The sequence below is a fragment of the Poecilia formosa genome, unplaced genomic scaffold (genome assembly GCF_000485575.1).
Source record: "Poecilia formosa unplaced genomic scaffold, Poecilia_formosa-5.1.2 Scaffold208, whole genome shotgun sequence".
Classification (NCBI taxonomy): Eukaryota; Metazoa; Chordata; class Actinopteri; order Cyprinodontiformes; family Poeciliidae; genus Poecilia; species Poecilia formosa.
In genome coordinates, this window is record NW_006800147.1 from 106342 (window position 1) to 134291 (window position 27950).

Consider the following 27950-nt stretch of genomic DNA (forward strand, 5'->3'; position numbering starts at 1 on the left):
CTTTTTACTATTTTAAATATAAACTTAATGCCATTACATAAGATCAAAAAAGAGTCTTGTTAGCGTACTAAAAAAGCTTCACAAATGTTACAAATGACCACCGAACACTTGGAAAACCCCACTTCACTCTCTCCTAACTTCACCTCTGAATCAGAATTAGACCCGCCCATCTGATGACGTAGCGAATGGGACGGGCATTGTGATTGGCTAATGTTTTTGGAAACGTCAAGATTGACGTCTCAGATAACTGTTCCCCAGTAGTTTAACGAGAGGATGTCAGAAGAAGTCAGGAAGGACTTTTTTCACTAAAAGAAACCATGGCCAGTGGGTAAGCATTGACTCCAAACTTGCATTTTTGTTTTTCGCTTTGTTTTCCCTTTAGTTTCTGCTAAATATTAGTTTTCTCCAACATTTTGAAATACTTCCAGGTATAAAACTTATACATTCAAAAGTGTTTAATGTAGACATGTAGTAATAACGCTGTAAGATGTAACTTTTTCTTGGTTTTATTCGCATATTTTCCTCTCAAGTCCAACTGAATCTTTCTTTTCACAACTAAAGTCTGCTCTAAGTACAAAGTGTAGTTTTAAAGCGGTAAATATGTGGAGATTTTATGCAGGAATGAGGATTAGTTGTTGTGGATGTGACTGCTGCAGGGTCTGGTACTGATTAGTGGGTGAAATTATACAACGCAGCAAACAGGATATGGTTGATTTTATAGTTTCTGCTGATATTTTCAGATCTGAAGAAAGAACAGAGGAGTTTCTGTGCCCCTTTCTGTCATTTGGTTCTTACTCACCATGTGCAGATCCTACATGACAGTGAGGGTGTGGTTTTAATACACAGTTTTTAGTTTTCATCTACTGTTTCTAAGAGAGAAAAAAAAGCTGCTGAAAGACTGCAGAAGGATTACCCATGTGACACAACTGTTTGTTTTCCACTCTGTCATTACGTTGTTCCAAGAAAAAAGCAACACGAAGTTCTTGGAAATAGACAAGATTTTCTGCGAAAAAAGTTTACCTGAAAATTAGATGAAAGCTTATTACACCAGGTGTCTGCAAAGTCTGAAACAGAGTTTGGAAAAATATAAAAGGGGGAGGGATTACCTAAAACAGAATCTCTGTATCTATGAAAATAAAGCCAAAACAGACTTCCTCTTTATTACTAACGGCTCCAAGGTTACAACACAGACATCTTTATTACCATAAAAGCTGCAGAGGCTGATATGGTCATGCAACTTTTCTTTTTTTTTCTCCCACCATTTTCCCATTTTACTGAGGAACTCAACACCATTGTCACTAAAGGTGAGCCCCACCTGCTCACCTGTTGTGATACACAACTTGAAAGCTGAAACTACATCGCCTTGTTCCGTCTTCATAACCCTTGAAGGTTTCTTAGGTTACATCCACAAAAATCTGTGTATTTTATGTGACAGACCAGCACAGAGTACTGCATGATGTCTGTCCTCCTGAGTTAACACTGTGTGGAACTCCATGTGATAAAAGTGATCTTTAATCTTAATGTATATCTTATTTGACAATTAAAACGCAATTGAAAAAGAATGTTGTTATGAGGGCCAACTTATATGTTGTGTTTGTTCATATAGTTTCTCTCTCCAACACATGGAGAAGCTGGATCTTCTCTCTAATTTTTAACAGAAATTGACATGCGTTTGTCTTATTGATCTTGCCTTTCTTCTTCAACTCGTGATTCATCAGTTGTCTTTGCTTTTCCCCCAACAGTCGACAGGCTAACCGGGACCTGACTGAGGTGCTGAATAAACTCTGGCAACTGGACACAAACCGTCTGAAGCCGGGAACTGACTACAAAATCTCCCTTCAGGTCAGTCCTGCATGTTGCAATAGATGCACACCTACCTGGAAGGGAACTTAGATTAACTTCTAACATCAACACATGAAAAGCTCAGTACTTTCTGCTTGACTTAACATTAATAAATAAGTATTTTCTTTGGATTAACTAAAAAATTTAATAGCAAAAGGTGCCTAATATGAGATTTATTATTAACAGAATTTGAACCAGGTGAAGCTAAACCTGCGATTTGGAGAGTTGTTAATAGAACTTATTTACAGAGACAGAATGTTTTTCTTTTATCTTAAATGCAAAATGTATATATTTCTTGTACAGTTTCAGCTTAATTACTGCTCTGCTCTCTTTCAGCAAATGGCCTTTTTCGAGTCTGTGTAATCCAGTCAAAGATTAATTGATTACTAAATTAGATAATGATTATTTCATCATCGATTAATCACGATTAATGGTTTCAGCTCTAAGTGTGTAATGACAAGCTCTGTTTGCTTACCGTATTCTGATTCTCTCTGTCTCAGGGCAGAGCGGGTTATGTGGCGCAGGGCAGTAACTACGCCAGAGATCGGGCCCACGCTCCTCTCTTTTCCTACGTCGATGAGGGAAAGCTGAAAAACATTGAGACGTTTGCTCGTAAGTATCAGTTTAACATCGTTTTGGTTTTCTAGAACCTTGCTTTCACCACGTCTGATGTTTATGCTTGTAACTTCAGATTTTATCAACTTGCTGGACAACTATGAGATGTCTACAGGCGTGTCAGAGACGGTCACTTCAGAGGAGCTTCAAGAGAATCGGCTCTTTATTGACTCCATCATGGAGACTGAGCTCATGAAGGTACAAAAGCTTTGGAGCTGACCTGGTACAAGCTCCCTTTACCAAAACACATAAATATTGTTCTGCCTTGTGCCAAACACTGTTCAGATGGATGTTATGCTATAAAGGCCAGCTAATAATCAGACCAAAAAGCAGATTCTTAATGTGAGACTGTACTGTTAGATTTTGGTTTCAAAAATATTCAAAACAGTTGGAATTTTTTCACTTTTCATCACATGGCAAAGTGTGAAGTATTGTTCTTATTTAGATGCAGCAACAAAAAAATTGATAGGAATGTCCAGAGCAAATTAGCAACAAAATCAAAACGTGAAAATCTGATGGTAGTTTTCACACATTTTTAAAAAAATATTATGATGAGTTTTGTTTTTCAACTCTTAGTATGCTCACAACTATCTGGTAAAGAAAGGCCAGTCGCCTGCAGACCGCGGACAGTTCAAGAGACAGCTGTACGACATCTGGTTTCGCCTCTACCACAGAGACAGGAGTGGAGGGTGAGTGTTGCTCTGACAGCAGGGGAATATTTTTAATAGTTAAAAAATTTATTTATTGTAAGATGTGAAGCTTTGTTCATCTGAAAGCTTACAAAACAGCAAAGTAAATTGGCGCTTTAGAATTTATCCAGAAAAAGGCTAAGAGTGCTAAATGTTTTCAAAAGTTAGCAAAGTCGCTAAACAAAAAATTATCTCTGCAATCAATCAATCAATCAATCAATCAATCAATCAATCAATCAATCAATCAATCGAATTTTATTTGTATAGCACATTTCTGCAGCAAGGCATTTCGAAGTGCTTTACATAATTAAACACAAAAACACAGTCATGCAACATAGAATCAACAATCAAAAACATTAAATTTCCTGCCAAAATAAAAAAGAAAAAAAAAGAGGGGGGACTCCAACATGCACCCCTTTTCCAACAACGGTTTAAACTCGCATTAGCATTAGCTATACACTACTGTACGTAGGTTGTTTAGTTTACTGATTAGGAAGCTGACAGATATATTGTACGTGGTGCTACTGTTACTACACAATGCAAACTTGTTAAGGGGAAATAACTTTTGAAATATTTTAAAAATCTAATTTAATTAGTGAAGAAACAAATGCACTCTTTATTGTTTCAGAGAGGATTCTTGTGGCTTCGAACATGTGTTTGTTGGAGAGACCAAATATGGCCATGAGATCATGGGTCTGCACAACTGGGTGCAGTTCTACCTGCAGGAGAAGCATGGTCATGTGGACTACAAAGGCTACAAAGCAAGAGACAACAAAGACACGGTAAGAACATCACGCTGGTTTCCTGTTCAGTTAGGAAAAAAATTGAATTTTATTTAATCAATCAATCTGGATAAATATGGAAACAAGTGTGTGGGTCACCATGTTTGTATCTCCAGACATTATTCCCTGTACCATTGTTGGATAGACTGGTGTCATTTTTGACAGTAAATTCATAGTAAACCTTTGTATTCATGCTTGGGAAGAAATTGGTCCAAAAAGGACCAACATTTTTTTGCAGAAAATGTGATCAGCTTGATCAGTATAAAACATCTAGAACAGTCCTCGAGGGCTACCACCCTGCAACTTTTAGATTCACCTCTGCTCCAAAATGTCTAAATTCCCTCACCAGCATTCATTCCTCTCTGCAATAGGCTGGAAACGAGCAGTTTATTTGATCCAGGCGTGTTTGAGCAGAGACGCATCTAAAAGTTACAGGATGGTAGCCCTCGAGGACTGGAGTTGGTGACCCCTGATCTAGAAAGATTTTAAAGGGAACCATCACACAAATTTCACATTTTGGACATTTTTATACTTCCATTTGGGTTTTCTATTGCTTATAACAAACAACCAAGACCTTAAAAAGACACCCAGGTATTTTTGGGCAATAAGTTAATATATTTTAGTGTGTGGAAAATGAGCTGTTTCAAAAACTTCCCCATAAACTCACGTGTCGTTTCCTAGCAACCCCAGGCGAGCCCAGCCCATTACTTAGCAACCCAAGCTGAGCTCCAGCATGTTTGATCAGCTGGTTTTACACCTCTATTCGCTGTACAATGGCTGCTGGAAAAGACAAGTGTTTTGTTGTTGACTTACCATTCAGAAACCACTTGCTACATTCTTGTTGATTGTGCAGGAGGCTTCAGTCCTGCTTTTCAAAGATGTATGGTTATGTAATTGCACCGTTTGCAGCTATTTTCACATTGAGAGTGTAAAGATTGAGTTTGGGGGCATGGCCAGCAGCAGCTTATTTGGATTTAAAGTGACAAGAGGCAGTAACAGTTAATAGGCAGAACTGATCAGACTAAAATCTCATTTTCTAAGAATGAATTTTTGCAAATTAACATTATTTTGTATAACCCTAACCTGTTTCAGAAAGCGTAGTGGTCACCTTTAAGCTCCATTAAACCATATTCTGTTTTTTTTTTCAGCCTGATGAGGATGACCATGTCCTGAACCTGCAGTTCAGCTGGAAAGGTTTGGTGAAGCCGGTTGGCGGCTCCTTCATCGGCGTCAGCCCAGAGTTTGAGGTCGCTCTGTTCACCATCATCTTCCTCATGTCGACTGAGAAGATGACGTCAGTGGTAGTGAAAGTGGACGAGTACGTGCTGGAGCTGGTGGTCTATCGGCAGGGCCGCTCCATCGGCACTTCCTACCCCAAACTGCTCAGCAGCAACAACAGAGATTTGTAATGTTACGGCCATGCTGAAAGAAATTCTGCTATATTACACTCTAATCATGGAGCAGGTTGTTTTACGTTCACTAAAACTTACTTGCCTTAAATATCTCTTAACCAGACGTTGACTGAAAATGAAGGATAAAATATAGTAATCACATTTGTGTCATATGCTGCCACCCGTTACAGGATATGTATTTGTTATTCCTCTTATTTGTACTCAACTTTTAAGAACCTTTAAGCCAAAAAGGTTACTTTTTGAAAAATACTGATATTTGCAAAGAGATTATGACTTTCATCTGGAGTTTCCTAGCGGTTAATTTCATCTCCAGTATTTTAGAAAATAATGTAATCTGCTTGTTTACTAGTAAAAGCTGACTGTGTATTTTCATTGAATAAACCTTCTTTTGTTCTGTTTTGGTATCTCTGACTCTGAAGGATTTTTTGTTTTGCTTTATTGAATTATATGTTATTTTATTTTTAAATGCTCACTTAATGGATTTTGAAGAACATGGTAGACATGGTCTCTTCAGTTTTACATTTTGAAAAATTGGTTCTATTTTTAAACAATGTCATCTTAATGGAACAAAAAACGGGTGTATCATGGTTAATATAAATTATATGGAAATGCCTCACATTCTGATACATTGCACCTTTGACACTGTTAACCTTTTTCTTATTTTTTTTCTGTTTTCCAACTTTTCTTTGTTGTGCTTGAATACAAATAAAATTAATGGCTTTATTGAGGGTGGCAATAGTGGCAGCAATGCCTGTCTGCTGGACAACTGTAACTTTCTGTTAAATCTTTTTTTTAATTAGTCCTCTGTGGTTCACAAAGTAATTTTTTTGTTAACTGTAATCTCTAATTATCCAAATTGACACAAAAACGACAGAAATATATTACCTGCAATTATGCGTAATGAGTCTTACTTTTGATATGAGTTCCTAAATATTACCTAATATTCTAAATTATATATTTTAGGTGTTAATAAAATTCTCCAATAACAGATAAATGTAATCTAACTAAAGTAAATTTATGTAAAGTTTTTAATTCATGTATAGTTGCGTTCAGCGTTTTCTGCCTGTCAGACATGACTCAGGGCTGGACTTTCACCTTTAGCTGCTTTCAGACGCCCTCTCGCATTGCGCATGCGTATTCAAACAAGCGATGTCAAACCGCAGAAGCGAAGCTGTTCGTGTCATAACTACCTCATGAACTGGTGAATGGACAGGTAAACAGACACTCTACGCTGAGTTTATATTGTAATATTTAAGTTAATCACTGGCGTGAAGGCAACAAGTGGATTCTGGGTGTTAAATCAACTTTTAGAGTTGGTAAAAAGTAGCATGCTTGGCTAACAGCTTTAGCTCTGGTCAGTTGGCAGATCGTTGTCACACAGCGACGGTTGGGAGCCACCTGACAACCGCTCACATGATTTCAACTACTGCAACCGGAATAAAGACAGCAGAAAACAGGGTTTTATTTTATGTTTTAATGTGTTTTGATTTGTAGGTCTGGTTCGGATCAGACGGTTATCGCTGAAGGGTTTATTAAAAACAAAAAGCCTAAAAAAAAGGCAACATGTTTGGCAAAAAGAAGAAGGCACCGATGCCCAAAGGACAGGGCGCTGCTGCGGCCAAACAGGTAACAACAACAACTTTAAAGCTAAAATTACGTTAAATACAACAGGGAGGTGATTTAAATGTTAAATCTGAAATGTGTGGGATTTTGTTTTTAGATGGGGTTATTTGTAGACTTGAACCCAGAGGAGATGATGATGGGTGCAGAGGAAAACCTGGACGACCCGGATCTGGAGGCTGAACTTGCTGCTCTTACTGGAAATAAAGCAGCTGCTAGAGGAAAAGCCAAGCCAAAGGGGAAAAGTGAGTTCAGAGCTTAACAATTGGAGTTTTCTAAACACACACAATGATTCTGAATGGGCAATATGTTACATTTTCTGTATATTTTTGCATCTTTTTCTAGGACTGTCACGATTACAAATTTAGCTGGATGATAAATTGTCCCAGAAGTTATTGCTATAAATGATAATATTGTTGTTTTGCCACCATTTTCAACTAATGTAATGCAAGAACACATTCTCAAAGATCAATTAACTTTAAATTCTGACATTTAATATTTAACACTGGGACTGGAAGACATTTTAAATATACAAAACAAATAAACAAAACAACAGAAACAACAAATACAATGAATTATAAAGTCTTTGTAAACAAAATTATCCTTCAAAAAAAGGGCTAGTTGAGACCAAAGCACCACACTGAAGACTTTTATCTTTCAGTTGTTGGTAGAAAGAGAGAAATGGTTGAGCTTGTTTTAATTTATCATGTGGTTAAGTGAGTTATTGCTTATTGTGACAGGCCTAGTTGCAATAAGTTTATTCAGGCATTAACATTTGTCCTAACTGATTTGTCCTAACATTAACATTTGTCCTAATTGATCCTGATACAAGAAAAAAATGTTTTCGCTATTGCAACAGTCAGATATTAGGTTTTTAGTATTGTTTTGATTTGCTGATTCCTCTGAAGAAACTATAAAATAAGAAGGTGACTATGGTAAGAATAGAGGCGACTTCACACTGTGTGCATGCGAGAACAGTCACTGTAAAGCATGGTTTTACTATTCTAAAATGATGTGAATATGGAAGTCACATTTTTAAGCCATCTGTCGCATCTTATATTAGTGATTATTGATGTCAGTGCACCTAGCAGAGAATGTGGATCCTTACCTTAACTGATTTCCACAAGCTTGACATTTCTGAATCCATAACAGACCGACGCTGAGAACTAAAAAGAAAGAAACAGAGCTGCTTTGCTGTAACATGTTAATTTCTTCCTGATATCTTGCGATCTAATGTGCCTTTGCAGCCACAGTGAGCCACAGGCATGTTGTAGAAAACACAGTTTCCTTTCCGGTACTTTCTTTCATTTTCCGGCTTCCTCTAACCTAATTTTTAACATCTGACTGATACCGAAATTGACTCTACCTTCAGTAAACACTTCCAACTTCATAAAGCTTATGAATGTTTGATTGGAGAAACGTTTGCTCTTTGAGTTTCTGACAGCTTGTTGACAGTCTCATTATGTTTACTGACTGATTTGTTTGCACATGTCTAGATCTTTTGTAATCACTACTACAAGAAGCCACTTTAGCTGACAAAGTTCACATTAGGGCAGTTTAATTTTAGAAAAGTCTGAGTGAGATATTATTATTGACTATTGGAGTGATGATGTCAGGTGAGATTTTTCCTAACAAATCCTATATTTTTGTTATTTTATATTTGTAATAGTTCAAACAAAATATGCATACAGATTGTTTATGATACAAAACCTTTAATGGGTTCAACTGTATAGTCTTACAGACATGATATAACCAAAATAAACAAGCATGAGCATCGCTATCCATTCTTCTTCTTCTCTGTTTAATGGCTGCCACTTTGGTAGATAAGAGAAGGTAATTTTATTTACCTAGCACATTTTCAGCAACAAGGCAATTCAAAGTGCTTTACATGAATTTAAAGGAAATACAAACAAAATAACAAACCAACGGAAAGAAAAAAAAGAGGAAAAATAATCTAATGTTGATCTAAAGTATGTAAACTAAGTGCTCGTGTTCAGTCTTGCTAAGAATCCTCTGTCTCGGTCTAGTTCCATTTCTTGGTGGGGGAACAGGAGTCTAAGTATTTCTGGATTCTAAGTTTATAGTTATTCTTATTCTAATTCTGATTCCATTTCTGGTCTGTATAATATTGATTTAAATAGTGCGTACTCCACAATTTCTGATATTACTAGTAAACTAAAATAATCCTTTTCTGGGTTAAATAGGGAGTACTCCACCGTTTCTATCAAACTAAAACAAAAAAGAGGAAAGGACACATTAGGGCAAATGGCAACATTCAGACAAAACAATGGGCAAAACGAAGACATGAGTGAAAGCGGTGACATCAAAGGGCCATGAAACTAGGTTGCTGAGGCTCCTGGCAAAGTCCGATAGAGGTGTTGTTATCGAGGAATGATGTCCTTAGGAGTGCTCAGTTCCACAGCTCCATGGATACAGGAGGGGGTGAGGAGGGAAGATCATTATGTTTACATATCTTCAAGGAGATTGGAAATATGCAGCCCTTCCAAGGCCACACAGGGAAAGCCAATTCAGAAACAGAATGTCTTGGGTCGGGAAGATTATACATTTCAATCTTCCCTAAAGTCTCTCTGTTACATCTCAGTTCCCAATCATCCAAATAGGGTTGGTCGTTCCACTGAGCCGAAACTAGCAACTTCTCCAAGATCGATTCCATTCCATTAGTGAGTTTTAGAGTCCTTGTCTCTGTCCACAACAACAGTCTGAGTGTTTGCTAGTTCGGCCAAGTCCATCACAAATTTGTTGATAATCCAGGAATCCACAAGCTCCAAACAGCAGAAATCCTGTTATCATGAATAAATCCAGGGTGAATCCTGCTGGGTGTGTCCCCGCAGGACAAGAGGGCTCTCCTGTGCCCAGACTTCTCGTCGAAAAGTTTATCAATTGCATTNCAAAACAATGGGCAAAACGAAGACATGAGTGAAAGCGGTGACATCAAAGGGCCATGAAACTAGGTTGCTGAGGCTCCTGGCAAAGTCCGATAGAGATGTTGTTATCGAGGAATGATGTCCTTAGGAGCGCTCAGTTCCACAGCTCCATAGATACAGGAGGGGGTGAGGAGGGAAGATCATTATGTTTACATATCTTCAAGAAGATTGGAAATATGCAGCCCTTCCAAGGCCACATGAGGAAAGCCAATTCAGAAACAGAATGTCTTGGGTCGGGAAGATTATAAATTTCAATCTTCCCTAAAGTCTCTCTGATACATCTCAGTTCCCAATCATCCAAATTAGTTTGGTCGTTCCACTGAGCCGAAACCAGCAACTTCTCCAAGATCGATTCCATTCCATTAGTGAGTTTTAGAGTCCTTGTCTCTGTCCACAACAACAGTCTGTTTGCTAGTTCGGCCAAGTCCGTCACAAATTTGTCGATAATCCAGGAATCCACAAGCTCCAAACAGCAGAAATCCTGTTATCATGAATAAATCCAGGGTGAATCCCGCTGGGTGTGTCCCCGCAGGACAAGAGGGCTCTCCTGTGCCCAGACTTCTCGTCAAAAAGTTTATCAATTGCATTGAGAGATCGGTTGACCAGATCCATAATTTGTAGATTTGGATGATGTGCAAAGAAAAGCTGCAAAAATATAGAAAAAGACAGAACAAAAACAGAGCAACCAGGGCAGGCATGGGCAGGGAGGGAGCAGAGGAAGAAAGCATCCGCCTTTATCGATCATTTGCCTACTTCTCTCCCACTCCTTGTTTGTTGCATCGGTTCTTTGCATTTCCCTCTTCACACAATTTCCACTTTCAGCTAAATGCTCTGATATTCAGTACAATAATATCATGCACCGATGTAATAATTGTAATAATTTGTGGTGATATTTATGGTGGTATTATCTCTGATAACCGATATTTACTAATATTATATAGATTTATATAGCATCGTTTGTTAATATCAACCCAGTTTTACATTTGAGACCAAAACTGATGTGTTTAGAAATGGCTAACATTGATTGATACTGATGTTACTGCAGATGTAGCCCTAACAGAACATTTTCATAGTACTTAGATGGGTTCCAGTGAAAAGGTTCATTAGAACTATAGTATTACCAAAAATCTTTATTTAAAAGACGTGTTTTAAATGTTTAAATGACCCTGCAGCCATGGTAAAAATGAATTTTAATCACTTTTATTTGTTGTTTTATGGCCTAATTTGTTCAGTTCTTAGTACCTTTGTGTTTCTCTAAATCATTTTGCGATCAGGCTGCTAAACTAGCGATCACTAAAGGTGATTTAGAGGAAGACACCTTCCATGTGTATTTATCACCAGCCATACAGGATCATGTCATCCAGGATGGATGTTAATGAAAGGTCTGAACAAAGCTTTAAACTCAACTTAGTAAACAAACAAGGTTTGCTTCCTAAAAGCATGCAGCGCCTTACGTCACTGGAAGACAATGCAGTGATATCACTTTTAGTTTTATGACCTTCAAACAGGTGGGATATTTGCTGAGTAGTCTGTACTTTGATCTGTCCAGGTTTTATAATAATAATGATCTCATTTCTTTTACTAATGCCTCCCTGACCCATTAAAGACCTCCCGATGTTGGTAGAAGAAACCCGTCTGGGTCCCTTTTAAATTGGACCTGAATTGATCAAATATGATGGATATTCTGAACTGTTTTGGTCAAAGGAAATCTCAGATTAAACACAGATTAAAAGTTTAAATTCAGTGTTTTTATTGTTGAACTGTTTACAGATTCCCTTGAGTCTGACTGAGATTCTCCAACTAACGACTAGTCTAGTAATCTATTAATCTGGAGATTAACTGGATTAAAAATTGGCACATTCTGCATATTTTTTATTTAACTATTCAAGCGGTGAAGCTGCAACTATGAGGAATTTTGGTGAGGACATATTCACAAAGGAGTTTTCTGAAATTATAACAACATTAAATATTATTGTCTCCATGATTCCTGCTGTTTAAGACGTGAAAACCTGACTGCATGTCTGTACGTTGTAGGCCCTCTGCCCATGGAAGACATCGCAAAAATGGCTGACGAGTGCATGCGAGACGTGGATGAGGATGATGACGACGACAACATTGAAGATGATGAAGATCTTTTGGTTGGTGCTGAACGTGTTACACACTCATGTCAGAGAAACTGATCATTTTGCAGTGGTCTCTTAATTTTTTCCACAGCTCTATGAGAAGTGGGGCCATAAAAATAAACAGTAAAGTCAAAATGCTATGAGAATAAAGTCGTAGTTTTACCAGAATAAAGTTATGTTGTGAGAATAGTTGTACGAAAACGAAGTATAATATAACCTTATTCTCGTAATTTTACTTCTTTTATCTTCTAATATTCCATTAAACCAGAAAAGTTATTTTCTTTTTAACTCAAAGCTACAGCTAGTTCACCCTGTAGAAGAGCAGCAGAGCTTCCTGTAGGTTAGTAATGGTAAACATTAATTTAGCAGTGTGAAATGATCGTTTGAGATCATCTAAGTTCTCAAATGATCTTACATGTCACTGTGCAGGTGGAAAACTTTCCATTCATCTGTCAAGATGAACACCGCCTGGTTGTTGATCAGTGGGCGCTTTCTTTCTCCATCAGGCCGAGCTCCAGGAAGTGGTGGGCGACGAGGAAGTCGGGGACGCAGCAACTCCTTCCTCCACATCCTCCGCCTCTGCTGACTCTTCTCAAGTCGAAACAGTCGAGCCTCCAGCCGCACAGGTATGAAACAAACAAAACACATCAAGTAGATTTTTTTCTGTTTTTAGTTGTTCAAACTAGAAGGAAGGAATTTCTGCCCTAATTTCCTGTAACGCGAGTGTGATGACTTATTTTGGAAACAGTCCAACTGGTAGTTGTTTCGGTTGGATGGCAGCTTTAAGTTCCTTGCATGACTTTAATATTTTAAATGATTTGTGTTTTTCAAATTCTAAGCAGTCATTATTTTGGTGTTTATTTCCTTGGATTGTTGCTCCTGTGCAAACAGGAGAGGTTTGCAGCTCACAGTTTGCATATTGACTAATTTATTCGACTCCGGCTCTTTTCTGTGTTTGTTTACGTTACCTGCTTGTTTATTTTTTGCATGTGGCTGAACCAGGAAGTAAAGGTCTCCACAGCGGCGCCTGGTAGCCTCCAGCATACGCTGGAGGAGCGAGCAGAGATGTACAAGACGGCGATACAGAACGCAAAGTCTGCAGGAGAGACATCTAAAGCCAGAAGATACGATCGGGGTCTGAAGGTTGGTAAAGATGCACCATGATGATGAAGATCCAACTTATTTAAAGGCTCACTCACAGAGGATATGTCTGAATTTAAAAAAGATGTGTGTTTTTGTGAAAGATTTGTTTATAATTTTTTCCTGTCTGTTGGAAGGAATTAAAATTTCAAATTAAAATATCCTGTTTGTTCTAGAAGTTGATAATACTGACCTGAATTAATACATGTTCATTTCAACAGTAAAGAGCCTCCTTTTTATTTTGATCGGCAAGAATAGAAGAAGTTTTTTAAGTGATTAAAAAACTTTCTATTCTGTAATAATGCTGCTTTCCTCTTGACAGACTCTGGAGTCGATGATAGCCGCTGTGAAAAAGGGAAAGCCTGTAAACGAATCGGAGATCCCGCCGCCTGTAGCTACCGGAGCCCCGACCGCCACGCCTCGACCCGCTGTCCCTTCCAGACCCGCTCCCCCCGTCCCCTCGCGTCCCGAGCGGGAGACGGAGACGACCACGCTGCCGACTGCCTCGCCCGACGCCGTCACACCCGGCAGCGAAGAAGAGCGGTCTTCTGCTGCTAGCGTAGCGACTCTGAGCGACCGTCCATCGCCTGAGGAGACTCCCGCTGAGCTGTCAAAGCCCCGACCGACAGAATGTAAGTTTTACAGTTAATCATTTATTTTAATATAAAAATAAGTTAAGTTTCAATAAACAAGAACAAAAAATGTTTTCTATCTTGCTGGCCAAAATCCTGCTGGCATCTCTTTTTATCATCTTGTTGGCACCAATGTGTTTAAATTCAAACTAGCTTAATCGCATGATAAATTAACACAAGCTCAATGATTTGTATTTGCATGATTTATTGTTTTCTCTTTTCTCTCTTTCTACAAAAAAATATGACAAAACTCTATATTGGTCTCAACTGGACCTTTTTTTAAAGACAGTTTTATTTACAGAGGCTTCATTGTTTGTTTTATTTGTTGTTTATGTTGCTTTGTTTATATATTTTGGAAATTTAAAATGTTAAGTGTTCATTAGAATTGAAAGTTTATGTATTTTTGAGAATGTGTCTTTGCATTATATTAGTTGAAAATGATCCCAAAACAACAATATTATAGTTTATCGCAACAATTTATCAACCAGCAGAATTTGCTATCATGACAAATGCATGCATGTATGTCGTTCAATACATAAACTTTATTGATATAACTGTTTCTAAGTTTATTCTAGTGAAGGTATTCATTCTGTGTCAGAGCCTCGTGCCTTTCATTGGTCTGAGTGGAACAGCTGACCTGCTGCCTGAATGAGGCTTTTCTCTCTGGTAACCGTTTCCTCCTCCGTTGCAGCCGAGGCGACGAAGGCGATGCTTCTGGAGAGGCAGAAAGAATACAAGCTGGCAGCTCTGAGAGCGAAGAAGGACGGAGACATGGAGCAGGCGAAGCTTTACTTCAGGACCAGCAAGGCGAGTTCAGTCACCCTGACAAACGTTTTAAAATGTCCTCTGTGTAAAACATCACGCTTTGTTATCCAAGTGAAGGTTTTTTTTTTTTTAAAAAAGCAGCCAACGGCTTGGTGGACAGATCCTAAGAAAAACTGCAAATACAGTTTTTAAAAATGTATTTTATAGATCCTGTGTTGCATCTGCAGGTTTTATGTCTCATTTATTTGAATGAAATTCAGTCAGGTTGTTGAGCAGAAAATGACTTTGTAACAATTGACAATGTTTTTGTCCTTATTTTCAGTGTTTCCCCTTATTAACTGTTAAAGGTTGCTGCTGCTAAAATCACATAATGTATTGATTATTATTGTTTATTAAGGACTTACTAAGATTTATTTATTGTATTTTTATAGTCATGACAGAGATTTATAAATGTTTTTTTTTTTAATTCAAGTAAACATGTTTAGGGAAGTCAAACATAAAGTTTCATTTTGATCATGTCTGCTGTTACAGCTGGGTGTTTATTAAAAGGATGAACAGTGTGGTGGGAGATTAAACCAGAAATTCAGAGTTAAAACTCCCTGAATTCACCAGAAGTTTCCATTTTAAAGTGGCTGCTGCTCAGCATTTCGTCTTTTTTTTGCTGTCCTGTTTTTCATAACCTTCATAATAAACAGGTTACCAAAAACCGTGTTTACGCTCGCGGCCTTTACCTCACGCTGGCTGCTCAAACCCAGGCAGTGACTTAAATATACGTTATGTTGTTGTGCAAAAGCCTCAGCGTGTTGTTGGCTGCTCCAGATTCTGCTGAGCAGCATTGTCCTCAGTTTGGACGGACGCTGGAAGACCAGCAAGCTGCTTTCATCTTGCATTTTATCACCACTTAAAACTCACTGGACAGGTTCAGTAAGAAAAACGTTTTAACATTTCATACCTCCACTTCCCTTTATGAAGCGCAACAATGTTATCTGTTCTGCTCAAAATAACATTCTTAGTAGTAAAAATTCAAACTAAGGGTATTAATAGTTATGATTTGTGGTAGATTTGTGTAGAGATCTAGAATTACAACAACTAGAACGACAATTTGAAGAATAGCATTCTAGATTGCTTAAATGTTGACTGCTGATGGGAAGAATGTCATTTTTAAAATCGTATTTATACTCTTAATATCAAAATAATGTAAAATAAATAAAAAGAAATAAATAAAAGCACCCAAACTAAAAATATTATTAAATAATAAACTGTATCTATGATAAGAAAGTGGATCATCAGAGTGGTTTTATCAAGTTTGGATGCTAAAAATGAAACCAGAACTTCTGAGTTTCACATATTCTACCCAACTACCACCATAAACTAGATTGTTTGGGCATTTGGTTGAGAAAACCTGTTATTTTTTCATCTTATTTATGTCAAATGTTATCTAGGGTTGGTTTGTCTGTGATTCAGGAAGTTTATCACTCTAGAAATCAGAAATGCACAAATTTTTTTATGAGGAAGAATAGATTTATTGATTTAAAAAGGAAAAGAAAAGCCTATTAAATGTGAAAGTGGCTTGCATTAGAGCCAACACTCTGGCACCTTACTTAGGGTTTACTTTAAACTGCAGCGTTGCATAATATTTAGTGGTATGAAACCATAACTTGTTCCTGAAGCCGGAACCAGCTCATGCCTAGTGTGTGTGTGATTAACTTGTGTAACAGATTCAGACACCAAAACAGGAAGCAGAGCAAACGAAATGGACAGAAATGTAGATTTAGATAATATAAATAAGATTTATAAACTGTAATTTGTTTCATTGGAATACAAGGTTCAGGTCTGTTCTGTAGGAAGGTAACCTCATGTGATTTCTGTTGTAATCAATATGTCAAAAATAATATAGTGTTAGGAGAAACACTGTAAAGTTTGTCACTTTAGCTGCTTAATAAAACTGTTTTCCTCAGTCAGACGTTTAAGACGTTTGCGTTCTGTTTGTGTTGCTGCCAGATTTCCCTCAGAGGAATGTGAAGTGAAATATGCCAACAATGCCAGAGCTGACACAAGAGCATCATTATGTGTTTTGTTTTTTTTGTGCAGAACTTCGACGCAGTGATCGAGGCGTTGGAGAAAGGACAAGCAGTCGACCTCAGTGGCCTTCCTTCACCGCCTGGAAAAGGTCAGGAATGCTGGGAATGAGTCGGGTTTTAATGGGGAAGAAGATCTGAATGCTATGGAAGAACACTGCAGTCACAGAGGAAAATAATAGACATCATCACCTTATAATGTGATAATTATATTGGAGAATCGTGATGCGTATGCAAATGTGATCAATTTATTTCAAATGGTGGATTGTCCCAGTTGATTTTTCCTCCAATAACGTCCTTAGAGACTAAATTCATATTCAGATTCACTTTATTTTTACAAAAAAGAAAACAAAATGTTACTTTTACAAACCAATAATTTACCAAAAAAGGAGTGGAGCCCCCTGCATGTCGTGTTGACAACTAGTAGCAAATCACTGCGTCACGTTTTCTTTTATATACCGGGCGTAAATTTAAGATTTAGCATGTTATATTGATAATTTAACTGCTAAAACCAACGCTAGTCATTGTCAGCAAGCAGCTTTTTCATCATCTTAGGAAGGTGGAGGCGTGACGCTGCGATGAAGTCAATTCTAGCCAAGACTTAAACCTGCCTATAATTGATAAAGAAGACAGTTATTTGTCTCTCTAAAAGAGTTTAAGATGTGTTTTAATACTTGAACTTTCTGTTTAATTGGACTGAAGTCGTTTGAAACTAAATGTTCAATCAACCCTGATTTCCTTATTAAGGCAACTTTTCAATAATAAATATATACCTGGACTCAGGACTATAACTAAGTGGATATAAATGGCTTGTATTGTGAAATAACATTGAATTCAGAAATGTGTAATCTGTGTTTTTGTGCCTGGGATGAAATATTCGGCTCTTGTGTTCCAGGTGCAGGAGGAATCTCTGCTGCAGTGAGCAAACCTTCATCTGAGCAAAACCTGCAGGCCTCCCACACTGTTACTGCAGCATCTGGTAGTTATCCATTAAATGTTTAATTTCCCGTTTGTTTTTTGTCGTGTTGTTACCAAGTTCCTATCGCTCTCTTTCCAGTTAACTCCTCTTTGATTTAAATATTTTCTATTCAAATATTTTATTTTGTATCGCCAAACTTTATTTCACATCTTTTTGTCAACAAGTTGGTCCTTCCACCCATCAGTCCGTCCATTTGTTTATACGCCTGTCCATCTGTCTGAGCAAATCTTCATCCATCTATTATTTATCCATTGATTTATTAAACTATAATCAATGTTTATCAATCTATCCAGGTGTCCTTCCTCTATTTATCCGTCCATCCCTTCAAATTCCTCAGACTTTTTTGACCTACATCTAGACTTATCTATCTCTAAGGAGAGAGTGATGAAAGAAAAGTCTCTTTATGTTTGACTTTGGAAAACACACAGGAACCTTGAGTTGTTATTAACATGTACCACCAAGCGTCTCTGTGTCATGAGGTAGAAACTGAAGAATTAAAACTGTTTCAGGCCCTGCTGGCCCTTCGGCTCCCAAAGACGTCCTGGAGGCTCTGGAGCAAAGACGAGTGAAATATGTGGAGGCATCAAATCAGGCCAAGGCCAGCGGAGACGACCGCAAGGCCCGGATGCACGACCGCATCGCGAAGGTACGAGGGAACGCCTCTTAGCGTCTACAGACTGCACGTTTTCAGTGCTTCCACACAGCAGGTGGATTATTTTTCACTCCTTTATTAGTGCCTTAAAAACACTAAATGTTACTGTATTTCGGTTAGTTTCTCATGAGATAACTTAATTCTCTTGAAATGAATCAAAACTAACTTTCAAGTAGCTTTAAAAAAGCTTATTTTAAGGCAATACTTTCTTAATGTTGATAAAGAAATACTAGTTCACTTATAACAAGGAATAATGTCTGGTTGTCAGTAAAATTATCTGCCATAAATAGCAATTTTTCATTGAATTAAGGAATTATTTACTTAAACTCATGTATCTTCCTGAAAAGTTACTTCTCAGTACATTTCGGCTTAAGTCAAGTGAATTTGTTACCATTTACAATTTATTTTTACTTTTATTTTGCACATTTATTTCAGATCATCACAGATTTTATAGTACAAGAAATAGAAGACAGAGTAATTTCCTCCCTAATTTAACTCGTAAATTATGTGGAAAGTTTTTGCTGATGGTCAGTCAGTTTACCATCAGACATGTAGAAACAGAGCTTGAGTGATTTCAGGAAGTAGGGTAGAAAATCTACTTGTTCTCTTTGTAAATCACAACTTATTGTAACTAAAACCGTTTTAATGTTTCTCTGCTGCAGCAATACCAGAGCGCCATCCGGGCTCACAAAGCCGGGAAACCAGTCGACTTCGACGAGCTTCCAGTTCCTCCCGGTTGGTACCATGTTGCTAATTTTATCTCATTTTATGGGTTCATGTGCCGCTTAGTCGTCATTGCAGTTGGATTTGTGCCAGCTTCTAGGCATCATAGGTCTATAAAATTCACCAGAAGGTGGTGAGATCAGAGCAGGAGTTTCTTTAGCTGAATATTTTTCATGTTTGATGGTTTATTTTGAAGACGGTGAAAAATCTGAAGGCTGTCTGTGATTTTAATGCTGCGAAAACAAAATTTGACCAAGTAAGACAAAACTAACTCTCAGCTTTTGTTTCAGCAAGAAACAAGAGCAAAAGTGCCAGTTCCACTGGCAGATTATTACAATGCCAGATTATTACAATGTAATAATCTGCCAGTTCCACTGGCAGATTATTACATTTATCTAATATAAATGTAATAAAGTAAATTATTACATTTATATAACATACATTTGACCTGTAAATTGCTGCGTTTTCAATCAGAATTTTTCATCCTGGTTAAAAACGCTAAGTGTGGTGCTGTGGCGGCGCAGGGGCAAAGCACAACCCACGTATTGAGGCCTTGGTCCTCGTGGCGGTGGTCGCAGGTTCGATTCCCGGCCTGGTGACATTCGCCACATGTCTTCCCCCTCTCTCATTACCCTCTTTCCTGTCGAACTACTTTCAGATAAAGGCCACTAGAGCCAACAAACCTTTAAAAAAAAAATCTAAGTGTCAGGTCGATGTTCCAGGTTTTCCTCCGATCCCGGGCCAGAAGGTGGCAGGCGATGAACAGGGGCTTGTCGCTACGCTGGAGGCGGCCAGCAAACTCGCTTCCACTGATGTTGCTGATGAAGATGATGATGAAAAGGAGGAAGAGGTGAGTTTTCTGGGTTGTTTTTTATTTTTTTACAGTAGGTTTTTTTCTCCTGACTTACCGAATCTCTCTCAGTCTAAGGTCGGTGTTTTAGAAAAGCCGAAGAAGCCGACGTTGGACGTCCCGTCAGCCGGTCCGGAGAGGAAACGCTCGCCGTCGGCTTCGCCTGACAGAAAGTCTCCAGAGGAAAACCTCTCGCCTGCAGGTTTGTCTCTGAATCAGCATCGTTTACTGACTGGCTGAATCAACGTCCAAATAAACAAAACGTTGCCGACCTCATGAGGACATAAATAATATTTGGACACCCCTGTAATGGTCTTCTTTAGTTCATTTTTTTGTTTTTATTTCCAAAGTGGGGTGCTGGAAAAGTTTAGCCTTGAAAAGAGCTTGAGTTATTTTGAGGGAAAAGCGTGTGAATCCTGCGTGTCGCTCCTGTTTGGGTTGATTTCTGTGTGTCCCCTCCAGCCGCTCAGCTGCTGGAGCTTTTGGACAGCAGGAAGAAACAGTTCATGAAGGCGGCTCTGCAGGCCAAGCAGAAGAACGACATGGAGCAAGCAAAGGTTTTCCTCCGCACCGCGAAGGGCTTGGACCCCATGATCGAAGCGGCGCGCAGCGGCAAAACGGTGGACATCAGCACGGTGAGCAGGAAAACAGGCCGCATCCCTGCCGTCTGTGAAACATCGCCACCTTCAGGAAGCTTTCACACCTGGTGGACTCTGTTCGACTGAGGAGCAAAGTACAACAGCGGTTATATTTTCAGCCGGTGGGGTTTGCATTCACACTGCACAGAGTCAAACCATCCAAACTGGTTTAAAAACTGTTCCCCTCCTGGCCTGTGGGGGCGCTGCACCAATAACTACTGAGGGAATTGACACGAAACCCTTTGAAAAAGACTTGAGTTCAACTTTTTTCTTCATAGAATGAAAACAAAAATATTTTAGCGGTTGAAGAATTAGTTTGGCCATCGCCAACGGGTGTAAAATCACTTTAAATTCTGCTGTTCCTCGATCTCCGGGTCGGCTTTACTCGACACGCAGACCCGTTGCCGTGGCAATCGACACAACGCCTCCGCTAACCCACAGAGCAGAGGGTGATATATTGACCAGAATGCCCTGCGCTGTCGTCCACTTCCACAGGTTTGTTTGCATTCACACTGCATTCAAACGGCGTCAGAGTTCACTTCAACCGAACGGAGGCTTGTTTTAGTTCGTATCAGAGTCCGATTAGCTTTTACTCATCCCCAAATGAACCCCACCCTCCAGACCAGTGAACTGGTTTGATTAAAGCGAACTGAACAGGGCTGGTGTGAATGAATCCTCAGAGATGTGCTTTTCCCCCCAAACGGCAAACTGTAACAGGTTTGTTGTTCTGTTGAAGCTGCCGTCGCCCCCTGGTGACGAGGAGGACGACTTCATCCTGGTGCACCACAGCGACGTTCAGGTTTCAGAGAAAGCTGGCCCGGTTTACACACAACTGTGCAGCATCCTGAAGGAGCAGCATGAGGTGAAACTCTGAGAGTCAAACCCTAACTCTGGTTTCTTCAGTTTTGTTTCTCCAACCGCTGTGATTTCCATCTGTCCTTCCAGAAATGCTTGACGTACTCCAAGCAGTTCACTCACCTGGGGAACGTCTCTGAAACCACAAAGTGAGCCTCCTCTGTTGGTTCCTGAAGGTTACCACTGCACTGATTTGTTTTTGGAGCTCAGGATTGTGGTTAAATGCTCTGATTTCCTGGAGGATTACACCGATGTGACGTGTCTGTGTGTTTGAGGTTTGAGAAACTGGCAGAAAGCTGCAAGAAGAGCCTGGACGTCCTGAAGCTGGCTCAGTCCAGAGGCCTTCCTCCCCCCCAGCATCACTTCGAGGAGAAATCCTTCCGCACTGTGAGGTGGGAACGTTGCTCAACTATCCTGACCAGGTGTCGGTCCTCATGTGTTCACAGCTTTTCTCTTTTTCTAGAATATTTCCAGAGCTGAGCAGCACAGACATGGTGGTCCTCATCGTGAAAGGCATGAACCTTCCTGCTCCCAGTGGTAAAAACATTCAGACGCACCAAACAAGGACAGAACTGGATAAACCAAAACGTTTAGCTCAACGTTTCCTGAAAAGTCGGATTCAATACGAGTTTTTTTATGTTTACATTTATTACTAAGTATGATTTTAGGAGGAAAAACTATAATATTCTTTATGGTTGTTTTATCTTCCACAGGAGTTCAACCAAATGATCTGGATGCTTATATCAAGTTTGATTTTCCGTACCCCAGCGCAGTAAGTTCGTTTAAATTAATATTGGATTATTTAGAACATGTGACCAGGAAGAGGATCAGGGACACTAAAAAAACAAAACTTACTTTTTCTGTCAGAATGTTGACTTTTTTTTTCAGAATTTTGACTTTTTCTCCAAATTTTGCCGTTTTCTGTCAGAATTTATTAATTTTTCTCACAATTTTGACTTTAGAAGATTAAAGTCAAAAAAGAGAAAAACAGGGAATTGTTTTTCAGTGGCCCTAATTGTCCTCTGTTCATGACATTTATGATAAAATCTGTTTTCTGCTTCATTAAAATTTGTTTTCTTCTTTATGAAAATCTGTTTTCTTCTTCATTAAATCAGTTTTTTTCTTAATTTAATCAGTTTTTTTCTCAATTTAATCAGTTTTTTTCTTTTAATCTGTTTTTTTCTTCATTTAATCTGTTTTTTCTTCATTAAATCTGTTTTTTTCTTCATTTAATCTGTTTTTTCTTCATTAAATCTGTTTTTTTCTTCATTTAATCTGTTTTTTCTTCATTAAATCTGTTTTTTTCTTCATTTAATCTGTTTTTTCTTCATTAAATCATTTTCTGCCTCCTCCTGCAGGAACAACCACAGAAACACAAAACAAACGTCATCAAAAACACTAACTCACCAGGTAAATCATGAATCTGATGTCGAGACGCTTTCACTGCTGTTTATGAATATTTTGGAACGTTGTCAAGTGAAATCTCTAGATATAAATTTAATTTCTCCAAACGGACAAACTGTACCTTAAAACAATAATTAAAATAAATTATTCCAGCTCTCAACTTTTTCTGAACCCATTGCTAGACGTGTTGTCGTTTTCCTGTTGCTTCCTGATTGTGGCTTTTGTTCCCCAGATTTTGCTGCTCATGTCGTGTTTTTTCTTCCCAGAATTCAACCAGAGCTTCACTCTGTCGATCAACCGGAACCACCGCGGCTTCAGGAGACTCGTGGCGTCGAAAGGCCTCAAACTGGAGCTGCTGCACAAAGGGTGAGGCTCCGTCTCATCTAAAAATTATTCACATTTACCAAACGACAGAGACGATCCTTTCTTCGGCCTCAGGGGTTTCCTGCGGAGCGACAAGCCCGTCGGGTCGGCGCTCATAAAGCTGGACAAACTGGAGTCACAGAGCGAAATCAGGGAAATTGTAGAGGTAAGAAAACGGAGAAACTCTGCAGAAATGTTCAGCCTGATCCTTTTTTGGTAAATGATTGGTTTGTAAAAGAGTATTTTATTTTGTTTTTTGTAATGTTGTCAATTTACCAAACTAAAGTTAATCTGAAAAACAAATAATTAGCTGGCCTTTTCTCTGCTGTCGCACAGTTTCTGATTTAACTGTAACTTATAGGAAGTCAGGATTTACATTTTTAAATACTTTAATGTAAATTAAAATGTTTCACCAAATCTGAACTCTACACACTAAAAAAAGAGAACGTAACTCCAACTTAAAAAAATGCATGTTAATTCATCACGTGTAATCAAATTAAGTTTGTATAAACATAATAAATTTAGTTGAATAAACTTAATTCGGTTACCTGGGAATAGTTAACTCAATATGTAGGTCAAAGAGCTAAACTAATAATAAATAACAATAAATAATTGCCGCTTCTCTTTTTTTTTTTTTGTCCTGGCAGGTGATGGACGGCCGTAAACACACAGGAGGTCGAGTCGAGGTCAAAGTTCGCCTGCGGGAGCCTCTGAGTGGCCAGGATGTCCAGACGAGCACCGAGCGCTGGCTGGTCATCGACTCCTCAAAGGTAAACAAAATGTCTTTTAGTTGTTTCTTTTTTTAAATGTAATCTTTCACGTGTTTATTGAAATATTTTCTAATTTTCTCAATTTTTTAGGGTCTTTAGATTTTTATCCAATTCGAAGGAATTTCACTTGAAGGTATGTTTTTTTACATATGTTTTTTAGTAAATAATTTTTATATATCATGTGGTTAAAAAACCTCATAAAACTACTTATTTATTTACGAATTGAGTTCCACTTTCTCGATCTTACACTCACCAATCAGTGGCAGGAATATCAGTTTTATTTGTTTTTATGGTGGGCACTATTAACTAGGCGAAAATACTTTGTAAGATTTTGTTTTTACAGTGTAGAGAGGATAGCAAAATATAAGATTTTTTCTGAATTTCTTTAATATTTGTCTTAAAAAATATAGAATTTTCTTAAAAAGTCTTAAATTGTCCTAAAAGTCCTTAGTGTCTTGAATTGTCTTAAAAAGTATCGGATTGTCCAAAAAGTCTTAAATTGTCCTAAAAGTCTTAAATTGTCTTGAATTGTCTGATAAAGTTTTTCATTGTCTTAAAAAGTCTTGATTTTTTTTTTACTGCATTTATTCCGAGGTGAATAAATAAATTAGAATTGTCTTAAAAAGTCTTGATTGTTGCTGGTGAAACCTGCAGCTGTTAATCCTCAGTAATCCAGAGACTTGTTTCAGAATATTTGACCGATAATCTCTTCGCCCTGCAGGTGAAAACGGCCTCAATCAGAAACTTTTGGGACGACAAAGATGAGGTTCGGGGTCTCTGCTGAGGACGGTCACTGGTTCACACGGGACTGCGACCTTCACTGACCTTGGATGTCTTTAAACTTTTGCACATTAGCGCCACGCGGCAGCGTCTTTCTGCACAGGAGACGTTTGGTGTCGTAGAGGCATGAAGCGATGCGACGGCTCAGACTCGGGCGCCGGTTGTCACGACTCAGTCCTGCTGATGCCGAGGAGCTGCTCTCATCCTGCCGGCTAACTGAAATTCATTTCATATCCTGCAGCCAATAATGTGTACATATTCCTCATGTTCATACGAGTCTGGGATCGAGAACTTCACTATGCACTAATACCAAAGTAATCAGAGTTGCTGTAAAATCCTGCACATTTGAAATCACCTTTAGTTGCCAAATTTGCCGCAGATGTTTGTACTGACATTTATGCAACATGGCCGACGTGTTCGCACCTTCAGTTTCCACCGTTTGAAATCATTAAGCCAAGAAGTTACGAAGCAACTCGAGGCGCAACTTTATTTTAGAGACGACTCGCTCTCAGCGCTTCCTGCTCAGACTGGACGAATTACATGTGTTTTGTTTACAGAGAGGAGCACAAAACCACAGGAAACCTTAGAATATAAAGATAAAGTAAGGGATCAGAGGTCACTGAGTAACTTATCTAAAGTAGTTGTCTTTATTTAATGTAGCTAAATGATTGGTTTCCTGCTTTACATCACAGTTTAAAGGGAGAAACGATTACCTTTGTGGCTGGAAACTGTTTATTTTCAGCAGAAAGACTGAAAACTGTTGGATAATGTAAATTAAGCAAAAAAAAAATAATAATTTAGAATTATTTTAAAGCCATTGTTGACGTTTCAGCTCTTTCTGGTTGTTTTTTTAAAGGGCCAGTTACTGTAAAACTTAGTCATCTGAAAAGTTAAAAGTTGAAAAAAATCTTTGTCACCAAGCCTCACATGTAAAACTTTTAATGTCTTAAAAAATAATAAAATTGTCTTTTTTGCAGAAGCATAAACTTTCACTGAGCATTTTAGAGAAATCTAAATTATTCAGCAGATAAAATTATTTTAACACATTAATATTAAAATCCAAAAACTATTTGTCCCCAAAGCAACTTCTTTAAAAATAAATACGTTTCTAGGAACTTCTAATCTGTGAATCTGGTTCGCTGGGGAACTAATAAGATGCGACACGGCTGCCCATCTCTCCACAGTGAGCAGGATGAGACTGCAGCCAAAAAATAAATAAATCTCCAAAGGTCATAGTTCAAATAAAAATGTTTTGACATACAGCTGTTGGTACATTGGTGTCCAATGTGAGGTTGGTGGGCCATCTGTGGCCCTCAGAATGATTTTACAGATGGACGCTTCTCTTAATTTTTTGTAAATTAAAAATGTCTCACCTCACAATAAATATAAAAGGAAAATAATACATTTTTCTCAAATTCTCAGTGAGTTTATGCTGCTGCAGTAAAATAACTTTTGAAAAATAAATATTAGTTCTGATCACAGGAGTTTGTATCGACAAACTAAATCAGTTGATTACAGATTTTTGTTTTCTGAAAAGCCTGAGCGCGGAGAAGCTGTTAAATTTGCGTACTGGCCCTTTAAATCTCCCAGCTGAATGAAGCCATAAAACCTGCTGAGCCAAGTGAGTTTGGTCGCTACATTTCAGTTTTTGTTTTTATTCTGTGCAGAAAAGAAAACTTTAATATATATTTTGTCGCCATTTTGTTTTCTGGTGTTTAATCGACTGCAGGTTCATAAAATAATCTGTCAATATTTCTGTGAAGCTGCACCGCAATGTGTGTCTGACAGCATCTAAAACTGTATTAGAAACTAATATCCTGATCATGGTAACATCAAAACCAATAATTTTACTGTTAATTTAATTCTGCTGCATAAATGTTTCCCTGCAAACAAAAACATGGACATCATTTCATTTTTCTATAAGGTTTATTTTACATATGCTGCTTTTTTTTTTCTTTTTCCAAATAACCACTTCATGACATTTGTAAAAGAAAAATAAAGTACAAGAGTTTTGGCTTTTCCAAACTGATAATTTAAAAAAAACAACAAAGACCAGTAAACAACGCAACGAGTGCATTTTTCAGGATTTATTTACTGTCAAAATGCAAAAAAAAAAAAGTTGATTTTTGTCTCCGTTTTGCATGCAGTGTTCTTAAGAGTTTTGGACAGAAACATTTTTTTATTTTTACAACAGAAACAAAATGCTACTTTTCTGATCAAATTGCACCTTTAGCGTTCGGATTTCGGACATATTGCACATATCTGAAGACGTCACTGTAAACGAAGACTCGGGGAAATAATCGGTTTGCTTTGGGGCAGCATGAAACCGAGTGACGATCACAGGAAGTGGCGACTGTTTCACCTTTTTATCACGATTACAGAACCTCCTAAAACACCTGGAGGTAAGAAATGATCCGCTTCCAATTGGAAATGTCGGCTCTTCTGCAGATTTTCAACAGATTGTCTAACGTTTTGATTCAACAGATGAGAAAAATCTCGTGATAAGATGGAGAATGTCACACAGAATGATTACTGTACAGACTTTTTTGTTTTATTTTTCTCTGTTGGTGGGGAAACGGAAACGGGAAGAATACATTCGTAGATTTCATCCGCAGGTCCGAGCCGCCGCTGGACGGACCCAATCTCTTGGTAGCTGCACTGCGAACGGCTGAAGCGTCTCCGGAGCTGCAGAGTTTCGGGGTTTTTTTTGGGAGGAAGCAGAACGCGGAGCGGAGATACATTCAGCCTCGGATCAGTCAGTGAATTTCTGAAATTACCTTTTCCTCCCAGAACGCGGCGCTCAACTTAAATGGCTTAGACTCCAGTGCACTGCTTCTGCAATTAGTTTTTATATCTCTTTATATATATATACTGTATATATTTATATATTTTTACATTTTTAACAGTTGTTCGCATGATTTGAAAAGACTAAATGAGATGCAGCTGAAGAAATGGAAAGTACAGCAGGACTTCTAGACGTTTCGTAAGAGGACACAGACGTAGGGAAGAAACGGCTTCTCTTTAAAAAAATATATACAAGTCTATGCAGAATTTGGTGACGATGAGTAAAGCTTAAAGTTAAGCCGACGAATCTTCTTCCCTTGATGACGCTCTGCTGCAGGCACTGAGCACCATGGTGCAAAAAAAACCAAACGTTTCTCCTCACGAACGCACCGTCCTCCACCTCCAACGATTCCTTCAGCAGCATCCGTGCTACACAGAGGCAGGTTTTTACCCAGAATGCATCGCTTCATCTGGCTGACACAGTGACATCGGAGCAAACGTCCGATAAG

General features: G+C 38.3%; 2 protein-coding genes across 2 annotated transcripts; both read left to right on the forward strand.

Moving 5' to 3' along the window:
- Window positions 1-236: 236 nt before the first annotated feature.
- Window positions 237-5744, forward strand: LOC103148568 (poly(U)-specific endoribonuclease-C-like). The gene is made up of 7 exons (XM_007567393.2): window positions 237-328; window positions 1743-1842; window positions 2343-2454; window positions 2534-2655; window positions 3034-3146; window positions 3775-3928; window positions 5077-5744. Exons 1-7 carry the CDS (start codon window positions 318-320, stop codon window positions 5335-5337), a joined length of 873 nt encoding a protein of 290 aa, XP_007567455.1. The 5' UTR covers window positions 237-317; the 3' UTR covers window positions 5338-5744.
- A 697-nt stretch (window positions 5745-6441) lies between these two features.
- On the forward strand, window positions 6442-27811 carry cc2d1b (coiled-coil and C2 domain containing 1B). The gene is made up of 26 exons (XM_007567394.2): window positions 6442-6553; window positions 6835-6966; window positions 7061-7205; window positions 11940-12043; window positions 12535-12654; window positions 13031-13171; window positions 13491-13800; window positions 14492-14607; window positions 16657-16735; window positions 17539-17622; window positions 18132-18268; window positions 18937-19009; window positions 19720-19847; window positions 19920-20049; window positions 20310-20482; window positions 21222-21347; window positions 21431-21489; window positions 21616-21732; window positions 21804-21877; window positions 22054-22112; window positions 22699-22750; window positions 23011-23110; window positions 23183-23273; window positions 23755-23877; window positions 23968-24010; window positions 24599-27811. Exons 2-25 carry the CDS (start codon window positions 6904-6906, stop codon window positions 23974-23976), a joined length of 2613 nt encoding a protein of 870 aa, XP_007567456.1. The 5' UTR covers window positions 6442-6553; window positions 6835-6903; the 3' UTR covers window positions 23977-24010; window positions 24599-27811.
- Window positions 27812-27950: the final 139 nt, after the last annotated feature.